Raw genomic sequence first — 19,355 nt, 5'->3', positions numbered from 1 at the left:
GTTCCCCAACAGGCACGAAACGTGTTACGTCTTATTTACTTGCAGTCTACTTTTTTGGAGGAACTCACAATTTCTGTTTTTTGGTCTATTGATAGAGGGGTGCCAAATGCCCTAGCGAAGCATCCAGCTATGCTTGAAGATGATCAGGGTGTCTACTCCATGGAGCATTTTCTACACTCCAACTGCATATAGTATAGGAGGTGTTACTCTTGCTATTAACTCCGAGTATAGCTGGCAAAGAGACAAATATTTTGTACTTTTCAAATTTTGAATCTACTCCAATAGGGAACAGCAGTTATACCTGTACATGGACTTCCTAAGATAAGCATCTGGCAGATTCACCTTATCCATCTATTTGTTTGTGCTCCCACACCTTCTATAACTGGTTGTTTGCAGACAATAAAATTAAAATTGGTAAACACACATGTAACAGGAACAATATAGGCCTTCATTTCTGATGGAGTTTTTTTTGCAGAGGGCTTGTCTTCTAGAAAGTTTTCTCTCCTTCAGATGGGCCCAAGTTATTACCCAGTACCCAATTAGGACTCCTGGTTAGTGGACCCCCCCCCCTGCTAACCAAGTAGAATGTGTCCCCTTTAAAGGACCAGTAACACATGACTTGGGGCAGCTGGGAAATTGACAATATGTCTAGCCCCATGTCAGATTTCAAAATTGAATATAAAAAAATCTGTTTGCTCTTTTGAGAAATGGATTTCAGTGCAGAATTCTGCTGGAGCAGCACTATCAACTGATTCATTTCGAAAAAAAATGTTTTTTCCCCATGACAGTATCCCTTTATAGCGGCCACTCATTTTGAGGCATTGTAGGGAATATCAAACCGCATCTAACTTGAGATGTTTTTTTTGTTTATCTGCCTTATGACTCTACCCCCACCCCAGGTAAAGAATAATTTGTCTTGTTATAAGGCTTGAGCCACCCATCTGATCTGTTCTATCTATAAGCATCTGCAATTGATGCTGTTCCCAATATAATGGAATTGGATACGGTTTCATGTAAAACCTGTAAGTGGAAAATACAACCTTTTTTTTGCACTGATTTCATTTTGTAGGATTAGAACTCAGATGGGAGTTCTCATAGGATATTCCATCTCTGCGCCCCCATCTTGGCCGGACCAACCAACGCGGCAGGTCTAAGAAGACATACGACTCTTCTAAAGGCAAGGAAAAAGTCATGTATTTGCTTTTGGTTTCCTATCAATAAATTAACTTGTGTACAATAAGTCTTTAATTTCTTAAGTACAAAAGAGTAGGTCACACTTCCAAAACATATGATCAGATACACATTGGCATTTGGCTTACGATCCATAAACACAATCATGGTTGGCAAAAATAAGAAAAAAATTAAAACAGACGTTCTCATATATTCTTTTCATATGGCAAATACCTGGTTTCTTCAATTGCTCTTTTGCTTACAAAAGTCAGGGAAATGCGATATATAGTCTTTCATCAATTGCACAACCATAACTCCCCGAAAACATGGCAGTTGTAGTTCAACAATGGTCGAAAGAAAGTAGAAAGTTAAGGGAAAACTGTCATTCTCTTTAGTCCACATAGAAACATGCAGGCCTCTTTAACACTAGTGACGTGCTAGGACTGGCAAAGCTCGTGTCACAGGATGAAAGAACTGAAACACGCTGAAGTCTATGGGCTTGTACACACTAGCAACTCTCCTCAAGGGGTTATTTATCAAAGTAAAAAAAAAGTCTGAACAAACAAGAATCCATGATTTGACCTTATTTGTCATTGAAAAAACTTGATAAAATCTAGGGATGTATCTAATCCAGGATTTGGTTCTGGATTCGGCCGTTTTCAGCAGAATTCGGCCGAATCCTTCTTCCCGGGCCAAACCGGATCTAAATCCTAATTTGCATATGCAAATTAGGGGCGGGGAGGGAAGTTTGGTGACTTTTTGTGGCAAAACAAGGGAGTAAAAATGGTTTTCCCCTTCTCATCCCTAATTTGCATATGCAAATTAGTATTTGGATTCGGTTTGGTATCCGGCCGAATCTTTCACGAAGGATTCGGGGGTTCGGCCGAATCCAAAATAGTGGATTCGGTGCATCCCTAATAAAATCAGTTCAGAAAAAAAATCGAAAAATTCAGGTTTTTGCCAAACACAAATTTTTCGTGAAATCGCTCTAAAAAGTGTTTGCTGCAAGACCCACGATTTTTTATTTTTTTTGTCCGAAACTCAGCGCAGGACCATGATTTCTTCACATTTGAAATATGACCTTTGCCATTGACTTCTACAGACCCCCGACAGCTCGGAGATGGAGTATTTTCAGATTTGGACTTTAAGCAGCTTTGGGGTAGAATAAATCACAATTTTTTTAAAAATCTTTTGAGTTTTGAGCATTCGGACTAATAACCCCCCAAGAGTTGTTGCGTGTGATGCAAATATTTGGCTAGGCCAAGACATAGGCAAATATGGGGCAGTTTAGTCTGAAGAAGCGATAGAAGATCTCGTTTCCATTGCTTTCATTTATTCAGAGCAGTCGGCCAGTCCAGCCAGACCACGAGTGTGAATGAGGCCTGAACAATCAGCGCTAGAGGAGGAGGCTAAAGAATCCAGTTTTGTTTGTGTATAAATGTATTCATTTAGTAAATTGTTTGCATTTACAGGACAATCATCTCCGATATCTCTCATTAAAATCTCCGTAACGGACGGTTTCATCGTTAAACATTCTATCAAGTTCTTTGCTATACTGTGCGTGCAGGGTGGGTTATAGTGCTTCTCCGCTCCAGGCCTCAACTACGGGGTGCAGTGTTGGGACATAGTCCTGCACATTAAATCCAGGGTTATCGAAAGAGATCTCCCCCCTTGTTGGGGAGGCATAAGTACCGAAAAGGAGATACGGCCTATAGGAATTAATCCCTACTTACTAAGCGACAATGAAGTATCAGGCACAAAGGCTGATCCAGGTCTAGTAACAAATCAGATGTTTGCTTTATTCAGTAAAATGCTGGACCTGGAAGCAGACTTATTACCCGTTACTCCATGTTCCCATCTTCGCTCTCAGGGGTGAAGCACAGACATTGTTGCGGAATCAGTGCCGAGTCCCTACTAGGGACGAAAAAGAACCCGGAAATCCATCAAATATATTAACAGGACAAAATCTCTCTGGCAACAGCAAATAGATACAAAAATAAATTCTTCCCTTTCATCCGTCCATAGCAAGTCCATAAGAGCGGACATCATTACAGCTTGCATTTGTCTGGCGTGCCATATAACACCGGGATAATATATTATTTTTCCTTGAAAAGATCCCAAAGCAAAGGATTACAAGGATTTTTGGGTTCACGTCCCCTTTGCAGTCTCAGGTTGCCTGGCCCATTATCAGCTGATAATAAGGTTACAAAATACATATATACACATTGTTCTAAGAGTCGCCCTGCTATAGTACCCTGGGAACACAGAAAAGGAATTAGTCACTACCCCAAACCCCCAACAGATAGGGTGGCTGGTCCCACAGTTTGGGAATCTCTGCTATAAGGGTCTGGCCACACACGTGACTAATCTTCCCTAACAGCCTTCTGCCGGCTAAAATGAAAATCGCCTGGGGGCAGGCACATGGAGCGCTTTGTTTTCCGAAGTCGCCCGTAATTTCCTCACGAGGAAACTTTGGGCGACTTGGGAAAACTAAGCCTATGGAAGCTGTGTATTGGTTACTTCTCCAGAGAACTCAGCAGGGTCCCACTCATTCGTGCAAAAGCAATTAATCCACAGTGCCATGTTATTTAAACATCTTATTTTGTAGATAAGCCTCTCATTCCATTGCTGAGACACCGAACACTTTTCAGAATATTTTGGTTAAACCTATGCTTGCCAAGCCAATTCCCGTGCAATCGTATCTGTTTGGCAGTGAGATCTGAAATGAAATCTGGCCACACCTATAGATGCCCGACTACTCTCCAGTGAGGCAGCAGATTTGATTGGACGGTGAGCAAAATGGGCACCGACCAGTTGGCAGACTGTATTTTCAGTACAGGTATGGGACCTTTTATCCAGAATGCTGGGGACCTGGGGCTTTCCAGATAACGTATCTTACCGTAATATGGATCTTAATATCCTATCTACTAGAAAGTCATATAAACATTAAATTAACCCAATAGGCTGGTTTTGCTTCCAATAAAAGATGAATTATATCTTAGTTGGGATCAAGTACAAGGTACTTTTACAGAGAAAAAGGAAATCGTTTTTTAAAACGATGTGGATTATTTGGATAAAATTTAGTCTAAGGGAGACGGCCATTCTGAGCTGTCTGGATAATGGGTTTCTGGATAACGGATCCCATACCTGCATTCTGGTCTGCCACTGCCTACACATGGAGAGATAATTGGACAATTAGGTTTCTGATCTACTCAACCAGATCCTTTCATGTAGGACCAGCTCTACGCAACGTTTGGCTTTTTTATCTTTATAATGTACAAATACTCTCTAACACACCCGTAACCACTCGCCCTCAGTCTTTTACCTGCCCCATCTCAAGAAAGCAGCGTCAGGATTATGGCACACATGGTGCTTTAACCAATGGGCAGTGCCTACAATGAGTGAGAAGCAGATTCTATTGTCTATAGATGAGCTCTTTGCACCTCGGCTGTTTAGATTTGGCATTAGATTTCTTAAAATTCTTCTAACCAGTCACAGGGCAGTTACTTCCAAAGGTTTATATGGCAGTGGCTTTCAACTGGGCAATAGGGCAAAGGCCTCCAAGCTGGTCTAAGGAGAGTGGGCAGGGATCTCCAACCAGATCATAGGGTAGTGGTCTCCAATGTGGAATAATGAACCAGCTAACGGGGCAGCAATCTACCAACCTATACTCCCCCAAGCTGCTGCTGAACATCAGCTCCCATCCCGAGCGCCATTCAGTTCTGCAGCAGCTGGAAAAGTGCAGATTAAAGAACCTTGTAACAGAGCAGACATTAGACTCGGCTTTTCACCAGTGCCTTTTCTCACTATCAGCAAATCCGACATCTTCTGGGGGCTTAAGATTTAGCACAAAATTGTTTACAGTTTTTAACTACATCTTAAAAAGTGCAATTAGAGGAAATTAATAAAAAAAAAAAAATACACTGTTAAAATTCACATACAAAAATGAACAAAAAAAAATATATATACGATGATGAATCTTGACAAGTGAGCTGACATTTATCCTCGTGAAGCAGGAGACAGGTAAACTAGGTGCTTTGTGTAAACATAAAAATGGCAACGAACTTCCTGTCTCATTTCAATTGGTTGCGTGATTTCTTAGTGACGAGCGCTAGTGATCTCAGCTTCTGGACCCTGCTGGGCACATGTGTGGATATGAATGGTCAATAGTCCAATGTCTCCATGTACAGCCAGGTTCCACCTACCTGACTCACATCTTCACCATGATTTGTGATATCTGACCATGATGAGCTTGGGGAGCCTTCTGTCCCCCTAAAGTATGTCTTGCTAATGGTAACATCAATTGTAGATGTCCTTTGCCTAAAATGAAAGCTTTAGACATGTTCCGTTCCATTACTGATCCACAAGATCTTCCTTCTTTCCTTAAAATGAGCAAGTCGCCGACACTGATCCATAGGTTTCTTCATTTAAAACAGACCCAATAAGGATGTAAAAAGCAAATTAAAAATAATCTAGAAACAAAACAAAAAAATCCGATATTTTCTCGACTGTGGCGTATTCACATTCACACAGATAACGTGGCGCTCTCCCGCAAGAGCTCAGAACTTCCTACATTTGAGTCCTTAATTCCCGTCCAGCTTTAAAATAGAGATCGATACAAATATTGGAGAAGGCAGTACCACATGTAGCCCGACAAGAAGGCCAGAGACTGTATAAGGAAAAGCCATGTGTTGCTGAGGGTCATCTCCCTTGAGCTGGCTTTGCTTTGGCCCTTCAAAGGGGGGAAAGTACCTGCACAAAGAGGAAGAAAAACAGATTACTCAAAGAAAGGTTCAATCTCATAATGATTTCGCTTTCACAGTACAAACTTGTATTAAATAGTGATATGGAGAAGAGGAAGCAATCCCATCTTTTCATAGATGAACATAAAACATAGAGCAAAACACATGCCAAAATATTTATGAAATATGCATTGTAGTAGTATTTGGCTCCATACTATTGGTTGGTTTATCAGTCGACTTGATCCCTGGGCAGGTGCCTATTCATGTGTGAGGGGTCCTGCATTTCCCAATACTTACTAACGAATAAGGTTTTACCTCTTCTGAGTTTTTACCAAGCAGTCACGTTAACTGATGCAGCTTTGAGTATTCCAGGTAATGTTAAGGAACCGTGACCACCTAGCCCTGCCTCACACTATGGACTCTAGATCTTGTCAAACCTTTAGCTAATAGGGTGAGCTTAATAAGGTGTAGAGTCTGGTTCACTAGTGAGATCCAGTTTTGCACCACCGGCGGTTTGGGTTCCATCCATGCCATTCCAATTATTTTCCTAACGTAGAATAGGAGTGTTCTGTATCTGATTGTGGCTTGGTTAGGATTTATACAATCATCTAGGACCCCTAATATACACACATGTGGTGTTAGCAGTTTAGGAAAGTCTAATTTGTCTGCCAGTAGATTCATGACTTCCATCCAAAACTTGGCCCCCTGTGGGCAGGACCAGGCCATGTGCAGGAAGTTTGATCTTTTTGACCCACACCTGTGGCATCTTGCCCTGGGATTACGTCCCATAGATCTTAGTCGTACAGGTGTGAGATGGTGAAGCCATTTAAACTGGATTCGTTTATCTATTATAGAGTATAGAACGTAGTAGCTTCTATCTGTTGCCTCCTCCCAGTCTTCCTCTGTGAAGTCTGGGCTATCAGTCAGCCATTTACGAAAGGCCTTCTGGAATGGAGGGGAGGTTGTTTGCAGTAGGGTTTTGGAAGCAATCCCATCTTTGAAGGCATTTCCTGGAGTAATTGCTTGATATACATAGGGAAGCACGTTTCCTCCCACTTTGTGGGGCCACTGGTTAATTGGAGTCTATGGATTATATGGCTTTTCCCATTGAGAGAATAAAATGACATACATTATTAAGCTTTTTTGTGCAAATGGCCTATGATGGTTGCCTTCTTCTTTCACAGCCTTGTTCTTAATCTACTTTTGGACAGTAGTGCGCATGCTAGTCTGTGGTGCAGGACGGTGTTGCTCATGTGCCTCAAGTTTTCTGCACCCCAGGGTATGCTGCGCTTATACCAAAAGTTAAAGAAGTCCACAGGGAGAAGAGCCATGGAATAAGAACGTGGAACTGGGCTGCACATACGAGGAGCTCGACTAAACCATTCAAATAATTGAGTTCAGTTGGCAAGAAAGTTATGAGCCTCATATAATACCAACATGGACCCTCTATGATGTAGAGCAGTAAATGCATCTGCCACCTCATCTCAGAAATTGTAAAAACCGTTAAATTATCAGCAACAACACAGGATATACACATTGCTGCCACCTAGTTTAAATTCTGTGGGGGGCGAAGGCCTTAGCCAGCTGCATTTATGTTCTAATAATATGGAACTGAAGGACGGAGATCACCATTTCCCTTCATAAAAGTCGTGCTCTGATCCAAATGAACCAGCGTTGGCAGGGAAATGGAAATCCAGACAAAATGAAAGTTTTTTAAAACACAAGGAATCCACCCAAATACCTGTTTCGTAGAAATGTGCCAAGAGATCCTCCTTTTCAATAAATCGTTTGTATAACCAGTCTGTCAGGGCTTCTGTTTCCATGGGCACATCTTTGATTGGGTAGATTCTGTTGGAAAGAGACACAGAGAATCATGGCCAGGAGTCCAAAGTAAATAAAAAGTTACAGTTGCAATAACAAAACATGGAGAGATAACTGTCAATATCTCAAGTACAGAGCCATAAAAAATAAACAAGAGCTGAGGGCACATGACAATGGACTGACCCGTGCTCCTCATTGCCAGTTACCAAGGCTTTCAACTGAAACATTACTAGAAACAAAGCAGCAGATTATTTGTGTTGATCTCATCGGATTACACCAGAATGTGGATACTACAACCTGAAACTGCCTGTTAATAATGAGTATTATTACATCAGGGTTTCGTAACCATTTACCCAGGGGGGACTCCAATTGCTACTGTAATTAGTGACCTAAGATTAGTTCAGAATTCATTACTCACCTTAGTTGAATTATTTTTGTAGGTTATTGTAATGTTTTGTAATGTTACTGTATTAAAGGAAACCAATCAATTTTTGCATAGAATAAAAAAATATATATTTTCAGTTCTAGTTTGAGCTACTTTCTGGTTTGTTTGTCAGAATAAGTGTTAAATAGGAGAGCATGGATACAACATTTGGGACAGCAAGTCTTACGGGGTTTCTGTTTACATTAAGGAGAAACAAATCCGGCTCCACAAATTGGCTTAAATCTGTTACAAAGTAAAACAATTTTGCGGGTATTAATTGCAGCTGTTTGATTAATCACAGACTGAACCTTGCTCACCGTAAAAACCGGTTGGTCCAGGTGCTAAATGCCCCGGACCCCACTCTTAAGTAGAAACACTGGGGTTTTAAAGTCTTTTGTTCATGTAACCAACGATGACAAAAAAGCTGAAATTCTTACCATGCAAAGGTAGTGACCCGGGTGCAGCCAGCCCCGAGTCCGTCACTAGGGGGAACGCCAACAGCAAAGTAGTAGATTTGGAGGCAGCGCACTCCTGGGCATCAAACAATGATCGCTTTTCTCCAGATAGTTAAAAAGTTAAGGGGTTTCTGCCCATGATGTAAGTTCCCCATAGAAACTATGGAACGGAACCTACCAGTGCCGATTCTAAGGAAAGTGCCGTCTGAGGCGGCTCCTGCAATGCCGCCCCCTCGCGGCTTACCTGTCGGGAGGGGAGGCAGGAACACTAATGCAGTGAGCGCAATTGTGCTCTCTCGCATTAGTAAAGCTGAATTTCCGGAAATGAAAATCGGAAATGAGGCTCTTAAAGGTACCTTTAAATTAGGCTCTTTGCCGCCCCTGGAAACCTCTCCGCCGTGCTGCCTGAGGCGAGTTTCTCAAATCGCCTCATTGGCGGCGCGCCCCTGGAACCTACTTTTAGGTTATTGTGCCCAAAACAGTGTTTGAACCGCATAAATCAGTAAACATGGGCCAAACTACTGGATCAGCCTGATCTGGCCCAGCACATGACCTCACCAAACAAGTGGCTATTTAGCTGTATGGTTTAGCTTTACTCTGTGCTGTCAAGAACGGAATGTGCAGAAAGCATCGGTAAAGCTGCCCATACAAGGAGATACATTTTGTCTCAACACCTCCAGACCAAGTTGGCAGTTTATTGGCCTGTGTATGGGGACTTCCCAACTGATATCTATTGTAAGCACTGCGTCTCGTCGGTGCTATATAAATAAATGATGATGTGTTAGAAGATCCGTTCAGATAAGGACCACAAAAATACATTGATGCTTTCCTCTCCCAATAGTCTCCCCTAAGCATATATAATGACTTGGCCTGGGACAAACCATCAGATTATGTTGATATGGCCAAGGTGGCGCTCAAACATTCTGCGGTGTATCTAGGGTTGCTCCAGGCCGGTATTTTACAGGCTTAGCCGGTAAAACACCTACCCAGGCCGGTATTACAAATTTACCGGCAATGTAGTTGCCGGTAAATTTGTAATACCCTTAACAAGCGCCTTTGGCCCTCTGCTCCAAACTTACCTTTTCTTCACCTTCTGGCCATTGCGTATATGGCTACGCCCCTTTTGCATCACAGCCCGCCCCTTTTGTTCCCGCCCCCCCCCCCCACTGACCGGTAATTTTTTTTTTCTGAAAAGGTGGCAACCCTAGGTGGATCCCATGTTCTTACAAATAACATTGCAGAGAAATTGCAAAGTCGCTTACATCTACAATATAATGAGAGTAATGTAAGGTGCTATATAGCAATGTAAGGTTCTAAATTCTAAAAGGTTAAATTATAGAAAACATTATAGATTTTAGCAACCATACTATAAAGCAGTGGTCCCCAACCAGTGGCTCATGAGCGACATGTTGCTCACCAACCCATCCGATGTTGCTCCCAGTGACCTCAAAGCAGGTGCTTATTTTTGAATTCCTGGTTTGGAGGCAATTTTTGGTTGTATAAAAATCAGATGTACCTCCTGTAGGCTGCCAGTCCATGTAGAGGCTTCCAAAATAGCCAATCACATTCCTTATTTGGCACCTCCAGGGAGTTTATCATGTTTGTGTTGCTCATAAATTGTTTTTACATTTGAATGTGGCTCACAGGTAAAAAAAAAAAAAAGTTGGGGATCCCTCCTGTAAAGGAAAGTTTTACAGATTTATATGAAAGAATGAAAACATCTCTCATAGCAGGAGGTGATCTCATTAGAACCCAGAACTTCTCTACACCCCCACCTGGAAGTATTTACACCTCACGCACATGCCTAGTCATAATCCATACACTGGAGGATTAGATTAGCCTGGGATGGTTTTAGCCGGATTTATAAGAAGTGATCCAAGGTTACAGCCAGAACAATACAAACTTGTCACTGTTTTCTACTAGGGTTCCACCCAATGTTGCATTACATCATTACCCTTATTTATATAAATGTTAAATTATTGCATCATGCAATATATTATGCATAATGAATTTTTTAGATTTTAAACCATTTTTTTTTTTGGTTCCATGAAAAATGTTCAGCCTGTGGCCTTTTATATGGTCCTGGAACTGCAGCCTTATACATTAAAGTGGGTACAATATCCCCTATAAAGTTTCCTGGATTTTGTGCCCCAAAGCATCTCTAATAAAAAGTGTCATGAAAAAAAAAGCCCTAAAATATCTGAATGAGAAATCATATTCGAAGAAAGTGCCTCTGATAAAGCAGCACCTTTGTTCTGCAGTCCCGGGAATGCTGAGCAAAACATACACTATCCTCTGTACGAATATTTTAACAATATTGTTTCCTTAATTATTATTTTGGGTTGAGGAGGGTAAACCACCGTGATTTCCTTTAGCCGAGGCTGAATGATGGGCAACTCAGAGCCTTAGCCTAGATGATCAGCTGCAAGCAGTCTGAACTGTTAAAATGCTCATAAACGGATTGACTTTAATATAATCCTGTGGAAGGATATTCTTCTATTTGGCACAAGGACAGTCTGAGGAAGGTTCTGTACTGCGCCAGAAGGATAATAACCAGTGGCACTAGATGTCCACCACATCAAATTCAATGCAACATTGGTACATTGACCTATTCTAACATGATATACAGAAATGATTCATTAATTAGGGCCTAGTGTGCCCCTACACTCCAGGGTACCGGGTCAGCTTCCCCTGTATTTAAACCCCTGGTAAGAACCTTTTGCAGAAAATAAGAATCATTCAGAATGGGTTTGCAGATATGGGTGTAGAAGACATTATCTCAATAGAACAGAAATTAATTGCAACGCCTACTGTGAGCCAGGCTTGATCCCTAGCATCAGGGCCAACCTATTGGTGGGCAAATCCCACCAACGGTGTTTCAACATCTAGTGGAAAGCCTTCCATGAAAAATAGAGGGTGAAGGCTCTTAAAGCAGCAAATACAGAACTAGTTTGATAATAACCCCCTTGGTTTTGGAACGTAATGTTGGACAGACAAGTGCCGCTAGCCTTACTGGGGGTCATTTATCAACACTGGGCAAATTTGCCCGTGGGCAGTAACATGGCAACCAATCAAATTGCTGCATACATTGTTCTACTTGCAGCTGGCTTTAAAAAGCTAATCACTGATTGGTTGCTATAGGTAACTGCCCATGGGCAAATTTGCCCAGCGTTGATAAATGAGCCCCGTTGTCATGGGAAAACATGTTTTTTTCAAAATGCATCAGTTAATAGTGCTGCTCCAGCAGACTTCTGCACTGAAATCTGTTTTTCAAAAGAGCAAACGGATTTCTTTATATTTAATTTTGAAGTCTGGCATATTGTCAGTTTCACAGGTGCCCTAGTCATGTGACTTGTGCTCTGATAAACTTCAGTCACTCTTTACTGCTGCACTGCAAGTTGGAGTGATGCAACTCCCCTCCCTTTCCTACCAGCAGCCCATCAGCAGAACAATGGGAAGGTAACCAGATAACAGCTCCCTGGTAGATACAGCACTCAATAGTAAAATTCCATGTCCCACTGTGACTCCTTCAGTTACATTGAGTAGGAGAAACAACAGCCTTTCAGAAACCAGCACTGGCTCTTTCTGAAAGCACATGACCAGGCAAAATGACCTGAGATGCACCTACACACCAATATTATAACTAAAAAAAAAAAAATACACTTGTTGGGTTAGGAATGAAATTTTATATGGTAGAGTGAATTATTTGCAGTGTAAACAGTGTAATTTAGACATAAAAACAACACCATAAAAATCATGACAGAATCCCTTTAAGCAGCACATTACGTAGCACTGCTACCTTAACAGGCTAGGGTCCTAGGTTCAATTCCAACCACGACACTATCTGCAAGGAGCTTGTACTTTCCCCTATGATTGTGCGTGTTCTCCTTCAATCTAATACAGGCAGGTTAAAAATTGATCAATTCGAACTTAAGAGTCTATGCACTTGATAGGGACCTAGACAGTAAACTCCATTGGGGCATGAACTGATGTGAAGTACTAATCTCTGCACCGTGAAATACGTTAGCGTTATACAAAGATTGAATAATAATAGTGATATTATAGTGCATCAAAGCAGGGAGCCATGACCAGACTTCTGACCGGAAAAATAGGAAACGGTCTTAACCTATCTACCCAGAAAAAAGGTTTCCAGAAAGAAACATTATTGTTGCGAGTGACAATGCTCAGCAGTTGTGTCTCTATGAAGATCCCGAGTGCTGCCTGGCAAGATTTTCCTTGGGGAGACAAGTTCCAGCTCATCCTGCCTGTACAAATGCTCCATATTGCCTCCACTGTAATGGAATTCTCCGCTTTATCTACCCGTAGCTGCACCACTACTGTAACAATAACACAGAGAAATCAATGTCTTAGTCAGAGATTTCTCTAATCCAATTATTCTGGCATTACTTTGCCCTGATTGGTTTTTGAAGCTTCCTTGTTCAGCCTTCATCACTTGAATCTTCTTTTTAAAGATTTTGTCCATTTGCCTGCGTATAGCGACGAGGTCTTGTGGCTTGGAAGCCCTGATCCAGCCCATTGTGGTGACATTGCTAAACCTGCTTGTAGCCATGAAAATAAATCACCCAGTTACACCACATTTGCACTGAAAATAAAGCTACTGTCCTACAGTTCCACTTTAAAGGGATTTCATTATTATTATGTTTCACTTAAAGGGATACTGTTGTGAGAATTTTTTTTTTTTTTATTTAAATGAATCAGTTAATAGTGCTACTCCAGCAGAATTCTGCACTGAAATCCATTTCTCAAAAGAGCAAACAGATTTTTTTATATTCAATTTTGAAATCTGACATGGAGCTAGACATATTGTCAGTTTTCCAATTGCCCCCAGTCATGTGACTTGTGCTCTGATAAACTTCAATCACTCTTTACTGCTGTACTGCAAGTTGGAGTGATATCACCCCTTCCCTCCCCCCCCCAGCAGCCAAACAACGAACAATGGGAAGGTAACCAGATAACCGCTCCCTAACACAAGATAACCGCTCCCTAACACAAGATAACAGCTGCCTGGTAGATCTAAGAACAACACTCAATAGTAAAATCCCTTGTCCCACTGAGACACATTCAGTTACAAGTCACATGACCAGGGGCAGCTGGGAAATTGACAAAATGTCTAGCCCCATGTCAGTTTTTAAAATTGAATATACCGTAAAAAAATCTGTTTGCTCTTTTGAGAAATGGATTTCAGTGCAGAATTCTGCTGGAGCAGCACTATTAACTGATTCATTTTACAAAAATATTTTTTCCCCATAACAGTATCCCTTTAAAGGAGAAGGAAAGCTACAGAGGCATTTTATTGCCAATAGATTAGCTGTAATAGTGCAAGCTAGAATGTTATATTTATTCTGTAGAATGTTTTACCATGCCTGAGTAAACAGTTCTAGAAGCTTTCTGTTTGTTTAGGATAGCAGCTGCAGTATTAGCTTGGTGTGACATCACTTCCTGCCTGAGTCTCTCCCTGCTCACTCATAGATCTGGGCTCAGATTACAGTAGAGAAGGGAGGGGGGAGAGAGGAGCAAACTGAGCATGCTCACGCTCAGGACAAGGCGGTTTAAGCTGAAGGAAGTCTGATAGAGAAGCCCATGTGTACACAATAGAAGGAAAGAAATGCTGTGTTTCTTTTGGCAGAGGACTCAGAGCAGCATTACTTTGAGGGTTTCCTGGTGTATTTAGGTGAACCTTTCTGATAAGGCTTACTTAGTTTTAACCTTTCCTTCTCCTCTAAATAACACTTTTTAATTGTTCCATAGAATAAGGGATAGGCAACTGGCCGTTTTCCAATTGTTCTAGGACACTTCAATGCAAAAAGATTGTGTTCTTTAGCTCTAGCTTTCATTCAACATAAACATAAAGCATGTGCGGATATTAAAATTACCTCTTATTCTCACTAAAGGCTTTTTGCTTGAAAGGAAGGGAAAGGCTGAAGCCTGACTGTAAACTCAACAAGTAGGTCATTCTAATTTTGCAATTCTAAAGAAGCCTATGAAGACAAACTGCTCCAAGGAATACTTCGTTTATGTAGAGGGAATGACAGTATTATTAGAATATAGTTGCTGGTGATGATGTCCGGAGCCTTTTCAGCAATGCCATTTTGATTTTTCTGTGCATGTCAAAGAGGAACTATTGTGAAAATGAAAATGCAATATAAGCTCTCTCATACTGAAATGAGAAACTTTCTAAATACAATCGGTTAAAAATTCTGCATTGTTTCCAAAATAATCAAGTTTATGTTCACTATTCCTCTCTCTTCATTCAGCAGTTGGGTGTCAGATATTCTAGATCCAACATTTCTTATAGGGGGGGGGAGCTTCCTTTCCTAGCAGATGTTTTAGAGCTCACTCTACTAATTCCAGTACAAAATCTAACAAAATAACTGCCTTTTTGTACAAATCCTGCATGTAGAGAGACATGATGTCTGGGGATTTTAATAGAGTGAGGTCTAATACATCTAGCAGACCACATATGTGGCCTGAAACCCTTTTCCCTGATGCTGAGACATCATGTTGATAATGGTAGTGCACATGACAACTATTCCTCAGCACTTAATTAGGGGAGTCAGCCACATAATAAAAACCTGCGCCCCCCTTTGAAATGTATCAGAGTAAGTAGCCTATTGGCTCAGATGCCAGCTCACTGCTGCCCACATCATGGGAAATGTAGAGTCTGAGGCTTGGCAAGTGTAAGCTAAATGATAGATCTAATACATCTCAATACTATGAAGGCAAAATTTCAGGGATGTCTAACCAAGGACCTTCAAGCTGTTGCCAACTACAAGAGTCACAAGAATTGCAAACCAGATTTTAGTGTACTGTAGTGGGTATATGTGTGGTGAATATATGGGGTATATACTGTATGCTGATCCGCTTAATGTTTTCCAATCTATCTTCCCCGTCAGTTAGGAAGCAAAGCAACCAATAGAATTGCATCCTACCTGTAATAGACATGTGTGACTGTGGGTTGCCTGTAGCCCAGAATCCAGGTTTGGATGTCAATGGGGTGGGCATTAGGGTAGCCGATGGTTGTATCTATCACCCACTGCAGGCCTTTTTGTTTTCTTTCTGCAAAAAAAAAAAAAAAAAAGTTTGAGTGTTATATCAGATTTTAAACAAGATATACTTAGCATCCTTCAGCTCTCAAGTTTCACAATGCAAACAGCACTCGGGTCAATTACTTGCCTAATCCAGAGACCTCTTATGCATAAGGGATTGAATAGGCACCCACATGATTGACTAAATAGAGGAACACAACATGAATAGGAGGGATCTGCACCCATTGTCACTGCTAAATACAGCAGAGTAAACCTTTAAAGAATGTACTGTAAAATAGCTCAGGGTGCTTTTTGAAGCACGTTTGCAATTCAAATGACTTTATTTTGTTTTTATTAAAAGGGAACTACCACGAAAAATGAAAATTTAATATAATCTTCCTCATACGGATGTAACAAAAATACAATCAATTAAAAATTCTGCATTGTTTCTGAAATATACAAGTTTATTTTCACTATTCCTCTCTCAGCATCTGTTTCTCTTCATTCTATCTTCATGCAGCAGTTGGATGTCAGGTGAATGATCCAATATATCTAATGGGGGGGGGCTTCCTTTCCTAGCAGATGTATTAGAGCTCACTCAAATAACTGATTCCAGTACAAACAAAATAACTGCCTTTTGGACAAATCCTGCATGTAGAGAGACTTGATGTCTGGTCATTTTACTAGAGTGAGCTTTAATACATCTTCTAGGTAAAAGGAGCCCCCCTAAAATATATATTGGCTCATTCATCTAACACCCAACTCATGAAAAAAAAAGATACACGTGATTATTTCAGAAACAGTACAGAGTTTTTAATTGATTATATATAGAAAGTTTCTTATTTCAGTATGCAGAACTAATATTACATTTTCATTTTCGCCATAGTTCCCCCTTTAACTGCCTATGTATTTAATTTACTTACAACAGTGCTACCTGCTGGTCAGTTCCTGTAACTGTACAGTCAAAGACAAATACCATCAGAAGGAAAACAGAGAAGAGTTCTGATCTTGTTCTGCTCAGGAAAGAAATGGGAAAGGGCACCTGAGGCTTCTGAGCTCTTTCCTGAGTAAAGCAACATCAGAACACTACTCTGTTTTCCTTCTGAAGGTATTTGTCTTTGACTGTACAAATACAGGAACTGCAGGTGGCGCTGTTGTAGCAAATGGAATTATATTTGCTGTTAATAAAAGCTTCAGTAGCTCTGAAACTGAAAAAAAATTAAACAAAGATAAAACTACAAATGTGTTTAAGCAATTTCACATTAATTTAAGTATTCTTTAGGGTAAGGTCACACGCGTTTCGGGGAGATTTAGTCGCCTGGCGATTAATCGCCTCGTCTTTGCGGCGACCAATTTCCCCGAATACCTTCCCTCACTCTTGCGCTGGCTAAAATTAAAAATCGCCGACGGTAAGCACACACGGCGATTCGTTTTCTGAAGTCGCCCTAAGTTTCCTTGTGAGGCAACTTCAGGCGACTTCGGAAAACAAATCGCTGCGTGTGCTTAGCTCCTGCGATTTTTCATTTTAGCCAGTGCAAGAGTGAGGGAAGGCGTTCTGGGAGATTAGTCGCCAGGCGACTAAATCTCCCCGAAACGCCCAGTGTGACAGCTTGATGGTCAGCAACTACTCCAATTATGCTAACATATGCTGGTAAGGCAAGAAATGCTAGCCCCACTGATGATTAACTCAAATACAAGATACCAGTGCTTTATAACTAGGTGTTTGGCACAGTTGCCGGCCACAAGTTGTTATTGTGAGCACTGGGCAATTATCTTTAGTAGCCGTAACCATGCTATTACCCTATCCTCCAATCAATCAGTATCCTGGCAGTCTCCTCTAAACAAACACCGACTTGTGGGCTTTCCCTGTGGAACATCCTCAAAGCTTATTTCTCAGCGACCTAAGTACTGTACCAGCTATTAAAATTTAAGCATTAAGCCCAGGGCATTAATATTTCAGAGAAAAGGACCAGTTGGAAAGGGCTTTTATTTTGGCTCAGTGCTCTTCATTAACCTTACAGACAATGGAAACCCAACCATTTCTATTGAATTAACATTTAATCCTTCCCTGCCAATTGCACCAGCCTGGGTTTTATTGAGTAATGATCTTGTAAAGTGCAAAAACACTATTTGATCTGTGTCATTTAGTGAAACAGTTTTTTAGTTGTAATATTGGTGTGTAGGTGCATCTCAGGTAATTTAGCCTGGCCATGTGCTTTCAGAAAGAGCCAGTGCTGCACTATGGAACTGCTTTCTGACAGGCTATTGTTTCTCCTACTCAACTGACGGAGTCACAGTGGGACGTGGACTTTTACTATTGAGTGCTGTTGTTATATCTATTAGGGAGCTGTTATCTTGTTACCTTCCCATTGTTCTACTGATGGGCTGCTGGGGGGAAGGGAGGACAGCGAAATCGCTCCAACTTGCAGTGCAGCAGTAAAGAGAGAAACTGAAGTTTATCAGAGCACATGAATAGGGGCACCTGGGAAACTGACAATATGTCTAGCCCTGTCATGCCAGGGCCACCTTGCACTGGCATTTTAAAAGTTAATACTTTAATTACTCAGTCTCAGGCTCACACAAAGACCCTTAATTGTATATCTCACCAGGGGGCTGTGGAAAGGTGACATCCATATTTGTTATCTGAGACGGTCTGGAGCCACACCATTTGGGCAAGGAAGCTGGGCCAGTCTGTTCTTTGATCGGCTGATCAAAGAACAGAGCTGTGGACCTAGAGCAGCAGGGGGGGATAGCTAGTAAAAATTATGGATTATAGGAAAGTATCCATATCTCTTGTGTCATAGGATTCACAACCTCATAACTTACATATTGGTTATGAGGAGGTCACATGCTTCCTGGACTGGAACTGGAAAGTGGGAACCTATTAGTGTTTGGTATTGTTCTTCTTGCCCACATATGGATCACAGCCTGCCCATGTTTTTATTATAGTATTGGGTACTGGCAAGTACCCATATTATATTAAGGGGTATTGGGGAATATTGCCTGAGAGTAGCAAACCCCCTGCAGGGGGTCATAAATGACATGTTCCTGGGCACTCCTACCTCATGCATAGGAATAGTCATATCAGGTTTCTATCGCCTGTTAATGATAGATGGTGGCAGCGAATGAACTTTGTGGGTGTTGGTGTGTTTTTGGGGTGTCTGATGTTAGTCTAACCTGTGTGTAAGGTGATTGAGAGACTGATTGTAACCCCTTGTAGCCAAACCCAAGAGTTAAGTGTGGTTGAGTGAGTCGTTTTTGTGACAAGCCCCATGTCAGATTATAAAATTAAATATTTAAAAATCTGTTTGCTCTCATGAAAAACGGATTTCAGTGCAGAGTTCTGCTGGAGCAGCACTATTAACTGATGCAGTTTGAAAAAAACATGACAGTATCGCTTTAAAGGGGTTGTTCACCTTTGTAACAAATTGACAAATCTAACAGTTCACATGAATAGAACAAACTTTTCCATAGAAATAGTTAACAGAAAAAGTACAGTTCAAGAGATATTCACCTCAGAAGTGTCCCTGAACTAATCCTTCAGTTCCACACAGACCCTGTGCTGGGAGGGGGTCACTGACCCCCAAAAACACTACAGTGTTCACTTCCTCTTCCTTATATGACATCACACATTGTACTGGCAGCTAACTTAACTCCTATTGGCTATGTCTGCTGTCAATCTGCCACTGCTTCCTGT

General features: G+C 41.2%; 1 protein-coding gene across 3 annotated transcripts in view; it reads right to left on the bottom strand.

Moving 5' to 3' along the window:
* Nucleotides 1-1,227: 1,227 nt before the first annotated feature.
* lpgat1.S (lysophosphatidylglycerol acyltransferase 1 S homeolog) overlaps nucleotides 1,228-19,355 on the bottom strand; it is a 55,008-nt gene continuing 36,880 nt past the window's right edge. The window contains exons 6-8 of one of the 3 annotated variants that reach the window (XM_018264289.2): nucleotides 15,563-15,689; nucleotides 7,654-7,760; nucleotides 1,228-5,922 (exon numbers count right to left, since the gene is read on the bottom strand). In XM_018264289.2, the coding sequence (XP_018119778.1) occupies nucleotides 5,771-5,922; nucleotides 7,654-7,760; nucleotides 15,563-15,689 (386 nt within the window). In that variant the 3' untranslated portion in view covers nucleotides 1,228-5,770. 3 annotated transcript variants of the gene reach the window in all.

This window comes from Xenopus laevis, chromosome 5S (assembly GCF_017654675.1).
Source record: "Xenopus laevis strain J_2021 chromosome 5S, Xenopus_laevis_v10.1, whole genome shotgun sequence".
In the NCBI taxonomy this organism is placed as follows: Eukaryota; Metazoa; Chordata; class Amphibia; order Anura; family Pipidae; genus Xenopus; species Xenopus laevis.
This window is presented reverse-complemented; position numbering and strand designations above follow the sequence as displayed.